General features: G+C 35.9%; 1 protein-coding gene across 1 annotated transcript in view; it reads left to right on the forward strand.

Moving 5' to 3' along the window:
* GPD2 (glycerol-3-phosphate dehydrogenase 2) overlaps nt 1-6,881 on the forward strand; it is a gene marked incomplete at both ends in the record, with an annotated part of 93,749 nt that extends 86,868 nt beyond the window's left edge. Inside the window, 4 exons of the mRNA XM_079710357.1 lie at nt 3,083-3,195; nt 3,281-3,359; nt 3,554-3,652; nt 6,756-6,881. Coding sequence (XP_079566483.1) covers nt 3,083-3,195; nt 3,281-3,359; nt 3,554-3,652; nt 6,756-6,881 — 417 coding nt within the window. The remainder of the gene's footprint in view (nt 1-3,082; nt 3,196-3,280; nt 3,360-3,553; nt 3,653-6,755) is intronic.
* Nucleotides 6,882-14,348: the final 7,467 nt, after the last annotated feature.

The following is a 14,348-nucleotide window of genomic DNA, read 5'->3' on the forward strand; positions in this document are numbered from 1 at the left end:
TCCATCCATTCATGATAGATTTGACAAGACTTTAACAGTAGCACATGCAAAAAAGAAATATGATTTTCGTTAACTGTGAATGCACAGCAGGTAACAGTGGATCATGGCTGCCCCCAAATGCAATTACAGTCTTAGGCTGCCTAATAGAAATCATATCTCTAGATTGATGAAGCTGATAGTTACTTCTTTCTAGGTACTTGCCAGATCTCTGCTGGAGTATTATGTTGTGTTCTGATCATTTTATTATATGACAGACTAGTTGTGGTTTGGGAGAGATTATTCAGCATGATGATGGGATTTAAAATCATGTCTCATGCAGGAGAGTAGTTCCTTAAAGAAAATTCTTAAAGAGGAAAGCTCTATCCTTAGATATTTGTTGTGGTGTGATACAGGGAAAAAAAACTTAGACTTTATAAAACATTACTATAAGGGGAGGGGGTGGTGGTGGGATGAATTGGGAGATTGGGATTGACATATATACACTAATATGTATAAAATAGATAACTAATAAGAACCTGCTGTATAAAAAATAAATAAAATTCAAATATTAAAAAAAAGATAAGAAATTACAAACTGTGTATTACCCCACCATTTTGCATGTCCTTACATTGCATTTCCACATATTTATATATGTACATACTGTATCTTGAAGATAAAGCTTGGATCCTACTCTACAAAAAAAAAATATATATATATATATATATATATATATATATATATGTATAACAGAGTCACTTTGCTGTACAGAAGAAATTAACACAACATTGTAAATCAACTATACTTCAATAAAATTAAAAAAAAATAAACTCTCACTTTCCTTCCATGGAATTTCATTGAAAACAACCCCTCCCAACTTAAAAACAAACAAACGAACAAAAATTACTGTAAGAAAGTTGCACTGATCCCAAACAAATTCTAAGAATTGCAGAGATTGATTTAATCTCAGCATAAATATTTTTAGCAGTTGGAGTCTTCCCTTTATGGGCTGCTTTCAGTGGAACTGAGTTACCTCCCTATTGCTAGAGCTCTTCTTTACATGGAGACCTCATGCTTCTATTTTTGGAACATTGTAAAGGAAATGTGGGGTTAGGGAGGTACTTTGGATGACTTCTAGGGAAAAAAGCCCTTTCAGCTTTAAATTCCATGATTCCTTGCTTGATATGGAGTATGGATAAATTACATAGGTAATAAAGGGACATGACTCGAGGAAGAGCTTGTTCTTGGAGGGACGTATCAGAGATGCCACTTCCAAGGAGATAAACGTTGAACCAGTTTTATAGAAAATGACTGGGCAAAATTGGTGCAATAGAAGAATAGTTTTATTTATAACTATTGGATTTTCCTGTGTGAAGAGAGTAATCTGCCAGTGAAGAATGCCCTTGGTGACTTCAAAGGCAAGTTTTATGTATACCTTATAAATCATGTATATGTGTGTGTAATAAAATAAATATTTTATGTTATACATAATAAAAAATATATAATAAACATATATAATAAAATAAAATTCCTAATGTTCTTACATAGCAAAATGAAAAGTTAGAAATGCGAAAAAGTTCTCTCAGCTAATATATATATATTATATATATATATATAATATATATATATTTATGTTTTAAAATATATATGTCTCCTAAGAGAAAGGAAAGTAGGAAGGGAGTAATCTCAGAAAAAAATTTATCTTCCAAAGAAAAAGGAGCAAAGGGACTCGTCACTGACATAAACAAAGAAATATAAACACATTTCCTGCAAGAGTATGTGCTATTGTTTTATTTTCCTTGTTTCATTTTGCACTGGCACTATTCTACAGGCCAGAATTTGGGTCTACAAATTGATTTAGTCAGATCCTTTGAGGGGAAGTCTGAGGAATTTAAGACTTGTGTTCGTAAGCATTTTCTATGTTATACTGTATAACAATTTCAGAAGCTCACTGGTCTAACATAGCAAGCATTTACTTTTCACTCATATAACCTGAAGGCTGCATGTTAGCTGCTGTGGTTCTTCTTCATATTTCAGACTGGCTTCAGATATCTCTGATTCATGCCCTTCTTATGGTACAGGAGCAAGAGAGGCTAAGCAAAACTGTGCAATTTTGTATAAAGCTTTTGCTCAAAAGTGGCATATATTATATCCATTCATGTGCCATTGGCCAAAGTAAATCACATGTCCAGACTCACATCAATGGGGTTGAGAAGTATAATTATGGGGGGAGAAGTGTGTGTGTGTGTGTTTATGAAAGAGACTATTTGTGAACAATATACAGCACAATAGAGTCATTTTGGAAGTTCTTAGTTTGGAGACTGGCATGATGAAATCTAAGAAAGACAGTGTTCTCAGCAATAGGTAGTATCAGTTGTGGCCGAGATCATTGAAAACAGGAAGAGTAACTATTCAATAGAATAGCTTGTTTCTTCTCCTGACTCTGTAACTTCTACCCAACTACCAGCATCCTAGTGACAAAATTTTAGAATTAGTTAACCCCATGATGTCTGTCTTGGTACCGTATGCCACATTATAATCGTTGTTCAAGTCCTGGATGTCTTCTTCACTTCTAATTGCTCTTTTGTCACCAAATCTCCCATAGATTTTGCTAGTCAATACTGTGGCAGAATATTCAGCAGTAAAAAGAAACAAAATATTAAAACATGCAACAACATGAATGAATCTCAGAATTTTCATGCTATATGAAAGTAGTCAAACACAGAAGACTACAAACTATATGAACACTTTCATATGAAATTCTAGAAAAAGCAAAACTCTGGTGACAAAATCAGATCAGTGGCCTGGGGCTAGAGGTCAGGGGCAGGAATCAATTGCAAATGGGAATACGGAAGCTTTTTAGGGGGATAGAAATGTTCTATATCTTGATTGTGGTGGGATATACATCGAACTGCATACCCCAAATAGGTGAATTTTATTGAATAAAATTATACTTCAGTAAAACTGGAGGAAATAAAAAATTGACCTGGCCAGAAAAATGAAGATGAGCTTTCATTTTAGAAAACCATGTGGAAAAAAAAAAGGAAGAAAAAAATCAATAATTCTTTCCATAAATCTTTGAACTTTGTGTGTGTCTGTGTTTTAGGAAGAACTTGAAACAGCCAGGAAGTTTCTGTATTATGAAATGGGCTATAAATCTCGATCAGAACAGTTAACAGATCACTCTGAAATTAGCCTACTGCCTTCAGACATTGACAGGTACTTCTAATAAGTTTCTGTATCTCTCTTTCTTTGTCTTCACTTATCTAAGTATATTTTTCCATTATTCAATGTTGTGTTCCAGGTACAAGAAGAGATTTCACAAGTTTGATGCAGACCAAAAAGGTTTTATTACCATTGTTGATGTTCAGCGTGTATTAGAGGTAATATTTTTTTTTTGGTTCAACATCTTTGATAGCAGAAGAATGTAAAGATTATACTAGATAATTTTTTTCTCATCTAGTGCTTTCTATAAGTAATATTTCTCTCTGAATTTTTGAAAGGCTGGTAACATTGATAAAGTGATATGCATAATTTCTAATGAAACTTCATTATTTTGTGCTTTCCTTTTACTTAGAGTATCAGTGTCCAAATGGATGAAAATACACTACATGAAATTCTGAATGAAGTAGATCTGAATAAAAATGGACAGGTTGAACTCCATGAATTTTTGCAGGTGAGTTGTAGTGAAAGGAAACAAGTGTATTTTCTTTTTATCTATTGGTCATCAATTTATATTCAGGAATGGATTTTGAAGTCCACACAGTTGTCACCTCATTCTGAAAAAGAAGAAAGCTTGAAGCCAGCAAAGGTTGATATGTCTGCCCTTAAGGATAAGGCTTTACGTGGTGCATGTTCTTTTGCTTTTTATAAGACACATTCTGTTGCGCTGGGCAATTTAGATTAAATCTAAGTTAATTATGGCTTAAAGGACTAAATCAGAAGTGTGCTTTATAAAGAGTATGCCTCGTGGGATTCCCTGGTGGTGCAGTGGTTGAGGGTCCGCCTGCCGATGCAGGGGACACGGGTTCGTGCCCCGGTCCAGGAGGATCCCACATGCCGGGGAGCGGCTGGGCCCGTGAGCCGTGGCCGCTGAGCCTGCACGTCCGGAGCCTGTGCTCCGCAACCAGAGAGGCCACAACAGTGAGAGGGCCGCGTACCGCAAAAAAAAAAAAAAAAAAAAAAAGAGTATGCCGTGGGATACCACCACCGGACCCTTCTTTACTTCTAATGTGGAAAGTATATTTTTAATCGAGGAAGTTTAAATAAATCAGAGTTGTATTCATTTGAGAATCATATTCACTTGAGAACCCAACGTGCAATGATTATATTCTTACATTAGAACGAACCTGAAGAGCAAAAGAAAGGAAACCTATATTCCTGGGTCAAGACCATGTAATTCAAGCATTTCTATTTCTAATTTTCCACTTACTCAAGGCTCAGTTGTTTAATCATAACCAGGAAGGAAGAAAATTTTGTTACTTTAACTTCCTACTGGATGCTACACATCATTCCTAAAAGTTCCTTAAAAGAAAGAAAGTCAACAAACCCATACATTATTTGTAACTGTCCATAGGACTCTGCTCTTACGAAGAATGTATTGGTTTCCAAGCAGCCAGGGTTTTTCTGTACTGCTTCTTGGGCAGGTATTTCAAATGAATGCCAGGTCTTGCTTGCACCATGGCAATGATGAATGCTGAACATGAAATAAATTAATGCTGGGGATTTTGGTCAATGTCAGCCCTTTCTTCACTGTGTCAAGTTAAACAAACAAGATCAAGGCAAAGGAAATGGTAATTGTCTCTCTGGAGATGAGCTGCAGATAAGAGCATTGTTGAATCTAAATGCAGAAAATTTTCACAGGTTGTGTCCAGCATTACAAAAAAGAATGTTTAGTTCTTTAGCTTACTGTTTAACTAAGTGGACATTTGAAATTGAGTTTAAAACGTATGCTTGGGAATTAGAAACCATTTCATACATTTTTTGTCTGTTTTTTTCTGTGAGAAAATTTTTTTTTCTGTCTCAGGAGTTTAGAAAACTTTTCTTCAGATAAATAGTTAATGCTTCATTTCATATACGTTGTAAATAAACAACAGCATTTAGGGTTCAAGGACCTGGGGTCTTAGAAACAGTGAGTCTAATTTTATGGATATGCTATGTGGTTTGGGTGTTAAGTAATTTTCTTGAGTGCAATAGAGTTAAACACGTAGAAAATAATTTAAACCATCTGCAGGCTTTCTTGTAGAGTCTTTTTTAATAACTGAGTATTTCTTGTCCAATTCTAAATGAAAGAGACTATTCATGCTTCTACTAAGTACAAATACACAGTGTAATTTTCAACTTAAAAACGCTGACAATATTTCTTATGAGATATATTCACACCCAAATACTATTTTTTTCTCGTAATATGGTTTCAAGATACATGTAATGTTTGAAGAAGACTTTGAGTTTTTAAAGGTTGGTACATCATACAATGTTTATGGATAAAGAAAAAAAACTCCAGCTCTCTCAGTTTTGTTAGCGCTGATAAACTTTGAAAGTCGTTATGGAATCAGAGGCAAGACGATAAACAATCAATTGTTCCATCTGTAGATGTCAGCATTCTTTGTTACACCATTCATCAGATGCAAAGTATGTTTTCAGGGTTTTATTTTATTTTTCATAAAATATTTTCCTTCCCTGAAGATTAAGAGCCCATGTTTATCCCATTAAACACCATTTTGAATATAGACTTTTTTTTAATAATCCTCATGGAAGGATCTCTATAGATACTGTATGGTTACATGACTTTATTTTTAGGTTTGGGCTCTAATGACACTTCTGCATGTAGGAGTCCATCTCTAATAAGCAATAGCTTGTGAAACAGCTTTTAATAAGGTCATGAAATTCTGATCCAGCCCCTTGGCAGATGCCTCTGACCCTTATTCAGAGTCTTTTTTAAGAAATGTATTTCTTTAGGCTAAAATCTATAACCCTAAAAATATTTTGAGGATTTACAGATATATATATTTCTGATGAATGACTAAATCAGTTCTTTAAAAAACAAACAGATAAGAAAGATTGAGGAAGTGAGATCAAGAAAATAGTAAAAACCACATCAACTTGAATAGGAAAAAAAAAATCCCCATGCTGATAATTGCACAGTGCCTTCCAGATTAAAGGCGTTTGCCTGCTGACTGCATGTAATTTCAAGACTAATTCTGATTTTATCCACTGGATAAAAATGAATTAACTAAAATCTGGGCTGTGGAGTGCTTTTAATTCTTAAGGTAGATCTCTGGGTCCATTTTCAAGGACTTAAATGTAAATTACTTTAAAAAGTCTTTAAGGAATTTGGATTTGGGGGACTTGAAGTTGTCAAGTACAGTAACACTAAAAAAAGAGTAGTTAAATATAGGTCACGGTTTGTCTTTGTTCAATCCCTGAGATTCCCTTTTAAGATTTTAAAATGGAATTAAAGATTCAATATTTGAGTTACTCCAAAAAATATATGCTCTGAGCACATTAAGAGGCAAAAAGTGATGCATTCGATTTGCATTTAAAGGCAGGCTGATTTGCCAGATAGGTGTAGTTTTTGCAGCCGTGGCAAAATACCTGCCCCTTTCCCCCTTTTGGAAATGTTTGAAAATTGTACTCTTAAGTGAGCTGTAGTACCTGCTGCGGTTTTCGACGGGGGCACTTAATTACCCCTGCCTGCTGCAAAGGTAACCATTAAAATGCCATGGAGAAGGGAGGAAGCTGGTTGGCCTTCTGAATCTGTTGCCTATTTTCTCTTTAAGCTGATGAGTGCTGTTCAAAAAGGAAGGGTGTCTGGAAGCCGGCTTGCTATACTCATGAAAACTGCAGAAGAGAACCTCGACGGAAGAGTTCCCATCCCCGTGGACCGAAGTTGTGGAGGACTGTGAGTCTGAGCAGTAAGTCCACAGCCAACAAACATAGGAACAACAAATCATCATGTACCAAACCAGAGATGACTTACACCGCTCTAAAATAGTGGATATGGATAGCTGCCTTGTTTTAACACTGGGAAACATTCCAAAGCTTTAGGATGTCAATGTATACCCTTTATTTGTATTTGCCATTCAATCTAGCTTCTTAAAAGTGTATTTTATCTTTTTTTTTCTCTCATTTTCAATGCACACTGGTTTAATGTTTTGCATTTATTTTGTGACCTGTTAGACTGGACATGCTCCCTTTTTGTTTGTTTATTCATTTAGTCTAAGTCAGTTTTAGAGGCAGAATATTTTGGCAGAAATTGAACAAAAGAAGCTGGAAACATTTCCTGATTTGCACAAAGCTCTGGACATTAAGCTTGTTGATAGTATTTGTTCTTAAAAGAAGTTGAGTGGGGTAGGACCTATTAAAACGATAGTGTTTCTGGAGACCCCTCAGCCTCTTCTTCCTCCAGCTTGTCTGCCTTCCCCATCCAGACTTTATATCTAGAGCGTGACTGGCAAAACTGGAGAAGGAAGAAAAAGTTTAGATCTGGTATAGGAGCAAATCTCAGAGAAACTCTGAAAGCTTCCAGAATCACAGGTACAAGATATAAGGATAGCATTGACATTTACTGGGAGTTACAGTGATAGTTTCATCTCAGCAATTCATTTTTTTTTCCCCAGTCACTGCTGGTTTTTCTTTGACTATTACAGTTGCCAGGAAGATCCTTGCTTTTCTTACTTTAAAACCAGCATTTAAGTGGCAAGTTGGATACATTGGGATGGGACTGAATTTCTCAAATCTTTACAGTAGTAATGAATTTAAGGATTAAAAACCTGTGTTTATATATCCACATATTATAGCACCATTTTCAATCCCCAAATCCTAGATCTTGAAGCATGTGACACTGTCAAACATGACCTATTTTGCTCAGGTTATTGCATCATTTGGGGGAGTATTTGTAAACCGATAGTAAAAGAGGATAGAAATAGCTTTTAGTTAACTTTAGTTACAATTATTTATAAAAAGCCACAAAATTGCAGTGTTCAAGGTCATTTTAATTGCTTAAAGCCTTTCTCCTTCTGTACTCAATAGAAAAGTTCTCAAACAGAAAGAAATAGAGAAAACCACACTCAGCACACACACACGCATTCCCCCATCACACACATACACACTCACAGAAAGACAAAACAAGACAAAAAAATCAATCTGCCCATACCACTCTCTATATACTTCCAAATGTAAAATAGATAGCTAGTGGGAGGCAGCCGCATAGCACAGGGAGATCAGCTCAGTGCTTTGTGTCCACCTAGAGGGGTGGGGTAGGGAAGGTGGGAGGGAGATGCAAGAGGGAGGAGATATGGGGATATATGTATATGTATAACTGATCCACTTTGTTATACAGCAGAAACTAACACACCATTGTAAGGCAATTTTACTCCAATAAAAATGTTTAAAAAAAATCAATCTGCCCAGAATTTAGTAAATATGTAATATACTGAATTTAAAGGGCCAATGTATGCTTTTACAATAGTTTGGTGGCATTTTAGCCAGTCATCTGAATGTTTATTCATTGTGCTTCCTCTTGTGAAGTTAACTACCTACTTTTTTTATTTTTTAAGATCACGTTGTGTATGAAATAGGAAATGTGACCCTTTATTTAATGTCAGGTTTTCATTGTGCAGACTCGAGATCTTAATTTTTCAAACTGGTACATAAACACTTTTGTGCTATTATTTCTATATATGTCAACATTGTAGAATATCTTTTATGCCTCATTCACGTGGGGTATGAGCCTGTCTGCCATAATATACACACTGGAGGTTCACTCACCTAAGCCCCTACCCCTACCTCTGAAATAAACAGTGAAGACAGCACCTTAACTCATTTTGCTTTTAAATGAAGTTTAGACTTGCCACTGCCTAAAGGAAAACCTAAAACAGAGAAAGTGACCTCCCAGGTATCACTGTGAAGTTTTTTCTTTTAAGGTGTGAATTTTTTTTTTTACACTGGTTTCTTCCTTCCTTTCTTACTTCCTTCCTCCCTCCCTCCCTCCCTCCCTCCCTTCCTTCCTTCCTTTCTTTCTTTTTTAATAATAGAAGCATGTGGCTTTGTAACTTAGTGTTTTTCTATCAAGACAATAACTTCACTGTTTAGAGCCCAGTGACCCTTAATAGATAGAAGAGCTGTCCTTTAAAACATCAGAGGTGATGTACCACGATACTGTACATTTGTGCTCTCTCTCTTTCTCTCTCTCCTTTTCTAGTTAAATCAAGACAAGGATGACTTGTATCCTCCCTGAATCCATTACAGTAGGGATAAGGCTTATAACCTGACTGGGCTGGGCAGAGCTGTATTTGAAAAGAGGCCTTGTTTCTGCATGCTTTTTTATGAGTGAAGTTCCTTTAAGGACAAAGAAAAATGCACTTTTCTTCTTTTGAGCACATCTGCTTTTGCTTAAAATCTGCTAATTCTAAAACATACGCTCCTTCACCGATCCCAGAGACTCATCTTGGAAACGAGCTGGTTCCAAGTCTTTACTGTGAATAAAGCACCCCTGCATTTTTGTGTAAGTGCTTAATTAAACCTGTACAGCTTCTTTACCTGATTTCAGAAAAGGAGAGAAGAAATGGGGGGTGGGGGGAGGTGTGAGTGTGATTCAAAATTTATTCCAAGCACAAAAGAATTATTTTCTTTTTGTATAAACATGTATCAGCTGATTTTGTTGGGGTGGGTGTGAGGTGTGTAGAGATTGTCTTTTATCAAGTGATTTATTTAAAGAGGCTTTATTAAGGGGATTCAGGTGAAGGAACCCCCATCTGTGGTGGAGAGCTGGATGCTCCTTTCAGTAGCCCTTCCCACAGTCATAACAATAGTGATAACGCTGGATTATTTGTTAAGCCAAGGTTGTCTGCCTCATATCCTTCATGCTGCTGCAACATTCTTGCTTTCAATCAGTTTCTACTGAGTGTAACTTTAGGATTTCTACGACTAAATGCATGCTCCCTATTTTGCTTTAGTTTCTAGCTTTGTTTTGTCTTTTTCAAAATATATGTAGCTTACTCCTTTGTACAACAGAAATTTCATTCTTTTACTAAACATACTGTAAGAATGATCATTGATCTTATTTCTTTTTTTATGTATTTGTAAAGATTTTTGGCATATGAATGTAATAATATTGAAGTCAACGATGCTAATAACTTGCACTGTTTTGCATTATGTCGATCCTTTTTAGGGAGTAAAAGAGCCCTACTGTGCTTTTAAAGAATATCAAGTATAAACCCAGTACTGGAGTCGATATACACACTGCATGTTTTCATATATGGCATTTTTTATGTATTGTGTTGGGTTATTGTTCTAGATTGGACTCTTAAATACTATGTTTGAGGCTGGGTTGTCATTTTTATAACTGTCTTGGTGTTTTATCACCATTATTTATTACTCTTGATATACAGAATGAGCTGCATGCATTTATAGAGCAATAAGAGGATGTATTTAATGTGCCTTGTTTTTAACTGAATAAGAACTGAAAGCATGAATCAATAAAACTGATTAAAATGGGCCATTTACTGGCATTTTGATGTTACTTGCAGTCAGAGAAATAACTTTGATTACTGTTGAAGTTTAAAAAGTTTGAAAATATCTTCACAAACTGTATTTTTAATTGCACTCACACATTAATTATTTTCACTTGCAGTTTTGTAATTTTATCTCAAAAGTGAATCCCTGCATAGACCAATGCAATTTTATGAGACTGCCACGTTTATTTGTATTAATTTGTTGCTGGAGGCTTTAGGGCACGACTTCTCTATCTGTGCAATCCTATTCTAAAATTACATTCATCCTATTCAACTCTGTTGAATTCTTTTTTTCCTCTCTTTCTTTCTTTTTTTTTTTTTTTTTTTGTCAACCAGAGCCTTTCAGCCTCAGCGTTTCCAGGCACACTGATGAATTTTATCATAAGTAAAATCAATAGAAATGAATGGGAAAGATTACATAATCCATTTTGATCATCTTACATGTCAAGTTAGTGTAGGGTTGCCAAGTGTTGATAAATGCTCTGACAGAAAAAATGCTATATATTTTCATTGTCAGTAAATCAGTAAAGCTGTTACCAGTTTTAACACAAATTTTATAATGCCTGTGTTATTTTATATGTTTTAATTTACACATGTATATGGAACATCGTCTCCATTTGTGGTTCAGAAGCGCTGCCTCTTGGTTTTGCGTGCTCAAAGGCCTGTGTGAGCTTCTGAAGTTTCTTTGAAATTGTATAGAATAACCCAGAGAACTGGACCCCAGACAGACTTGGAACAATGAATTGTTTGTTCAATGCCTGGAAAAAAATATATAGCAGCTCAAAACATTGTTCATTGATTTAGCTTATCAAATTTTATAGCACTTTAAAATTTGTCAACATAAAATTTGTCAAAATACATTGCTCCCAGTTTTCAAAATTTATGGTAATGAATTTATGGTAATCAAAGAAAGAGAAATGGATACTCACATCGACATTTTGCAGTCTTGGTCAACACTGCATTATCATCGGTGGCAGATTTCACCTGATGACATTTGACTTAGGAAGGAAACAGACCACAGAAGTTTTAAATTGTTCGGGCACCCTCATAACGAGAGTATTTCTGTATAGGAGATGGAGTTGATGAGCCTTCTGTGCTTGGACTTTGTATTTTAGGTACCTAATTAGCTACCACACTTGTGAAATACGTGCACACAAGGTGAGGTATGTGAGCCATGATGACACCAGAGATAGTCCTGCAGATCCTGTGCTAAGAAGGCGGTGGGGCCTTGTCAAAAATCAATAAATACCTTGGCATTTTGTTAAATGCTTGATCCAGAATAGTAAAATTTATTTGGTCTAAACAAAATACTACCTTTGCAAAATGATCGGGGCTATCTTCATTCTCCACATGCGGCATCGAATTGCATTGCTTAGCAAACCATACCATCGGTTCCCTGTTAGTTCCCCATATTCACACTGGGGTTGCTTGCAACTATGTCGGTTAAGGTGCGCGTATCCTGTAGTCGTAGATAATATATCATGTTTCAGTGGAAGAGACGGGAGGATTGAGTGTCACTTGGATAGTAGAGCATGGCACGTGGTACAAGTGGTTCCACCCGCTTCTGAGCCCTTCAAGCCCACCTTGTTGTGTCTGAAGCAGAATCTGCTCTCATTCTCCAGGTACAGTGACTCCTGTAGAGCCCGGGCTTGCTCCTTCCCTGGCTGCTAGCTTTCCTTCGGTGCGGTGTTTCAAGGAGTTGGGAAGTGGAAAAGTATTTTTTTCTTTTCTTTTGGCCTTGGTGCCTATTAAAAAACAGTTTAGGTAAAGGAGAATCTTGAATTGGAGGCTGTTTTTTCTTCATGGTCATAGGATTTCTTTATCCAACCTCATACTATAAAACTGGCTCTAACTTTTTGGTGATTTCTTTTAAAAATCTAATGTAGGCATATCTGATTTTGATTTAAAAGCTACCTTCCTCTGTTTGTCTAAGCGATGTAAATGTAATGGTCGATCAACATATCACTTTCCTTTAACCTGACCTTAACGCCCTCCTTTAAGCAAGCAGTTTCCTCTCCACTCCCTCCTTCCTTCAAAGGTCTTAGAGTAAATAGCTGCTGCTTCTCCCTTTTAATTTGTTGCTTGTTAGATTTTCTCTTCTTTGCTTAAAATCAATTTTTTTGTTGTTTTTCATCCCCATCATTAATTAATTTACAATTCATTTTTATGCATACAGAGTTTTTCCTATCCAAGTTAAGAAGCTGTAAATCTTAGATCCGTTGAAATGACAGTGAGAAATATTTCATTTTATCCTATGAATCATTTGCCATCCTTATTGCAGAAAAATGGCAAAATTATGGTGTACCATGTTTTCATAAATTACCCTGCCCTCCCTACCCCCGCACCCCCGGCCCCAGTTCATTTCATTATTTGTTTGGAAAGACTGTAAGGGTCAGATTCCAGACACTTGTGGTAAACAATTCTGATTTTACAGCAGGCTAATCAAAATTTCATAACATCACAAATTAATTCCTCTGGTACTGTGAAGAATTTAATTCATGTACAAAATATATCATCTGTTTTATAACTCAAAAATAGCTTGATATTAAAGTACATTCTGTGATTTGCTAGTCTAACAAAAGGAGAAGAGTGCCAAATTCTTTAAATAATGTATATAATTTTCATTGGGTTTCATATGTCAAAGTAGTCATTTATGTCCTGAAAGGTGTGTGCTTTGCACTGTGTTTGAACACTATTAAAAAATCATGGCTTCTTCCAAAAAGGACAAATCATAGGTTTGCATTTCGCATATGACCTGGAATGAAATATCTTATATGGAGACTCCCTCCTCCTGTCCTTAGGAATATCCTCAAAAGTAACGATTAACATATTTCTAAAGATAAATATTTTTTAAAAAGCAGTGAATGAAAGCAGTTCCTATCACGTTATAACGTTGCCAGATGAACAGATTTGTCTGTGGCTTTTCATCTCTATTTTATTATCAGATCTTTTAAGGAACCCTGGGCAGTTAGTTATACAACTGAAAAAGTCAAGTTTATCCTGATAAATATATTCGTCATAGTGAGCTGCTAAACTGTTTTCAAAATGGGCCATTTTTTAAATGGAGCTTATCCAGCTTGATCCATGCTTTAAGCAGCACTGAACCATTAAATAAAAACCTGGGACAAAATGCCTTTGAAAAGGGTTAATTAGCTTTAATATTGATTTATTCCGTATAGGAGCTAATAGACTAGAACATTTATTTCTGTTTTGGATCATTAAAAACTGGCTTTCGTTCTTGAACAATTTGTTTCTAATAAATAAAAATTAGACCAATTAGAGTAGTTTGAGTATAACCTACAATACATGGTGCACTTTTTAAGAAAACAAAAACCGGATCACTTATTTCACAATTCATTGCCATTCCATCAGACACACGGTCCGCAAAATACGAGATCATTAAGCTCAAGACAGAAGTACTTTTACTTTAACCCTAAAAAGGGAGAGGGAGTTAATGTAGGACAGAAAACTCCCTAAAGCTACATTGGCACATGCTGTTCCTGGCGTTGCTTTTCTCTAACACTAGGATTTGCTCCCATCTTCTCCATTCATTGGCTTTACCCTTGGAAAATATTACTGTATTGAAAAAGTTTACGCCCCGCCAAGGTGCTTGCCTATCTGCAGGGGATACCGTCCTTGCTGTGCTGAGTTTTTGTTCTAATGCTGCCCTCTAATGGATACCAAATTATTTCATTAGACCCAGAACAAAAGTAAATTTTCAGCTTCTTCGAGCTCCTCCTGCCCTAGCCCATCACACTCTGAAATTGTGATCTGATCATTTTTCCTCCTGTACAAGTGTTGGTGCAGGAGACATTCGTGAAGATTGCATGGAGTCACCCTGGCCAAAGTTGCGTTCCT

This window comes from Hyperoodon ampullatus (genome assembly GCF_949752795.1).
Source record: "Hyperoodon ampullatus genome assembly, chromosome: 8".
In the NCBI taxonomy this organism is placed as follows: domain Eukaryota; kingdom Metazoa; phylum Chordata; class Mammalia; order Artiodactyla; family Ziphiidae; genus Hyperoodon; species Hyperoodon ampullatus.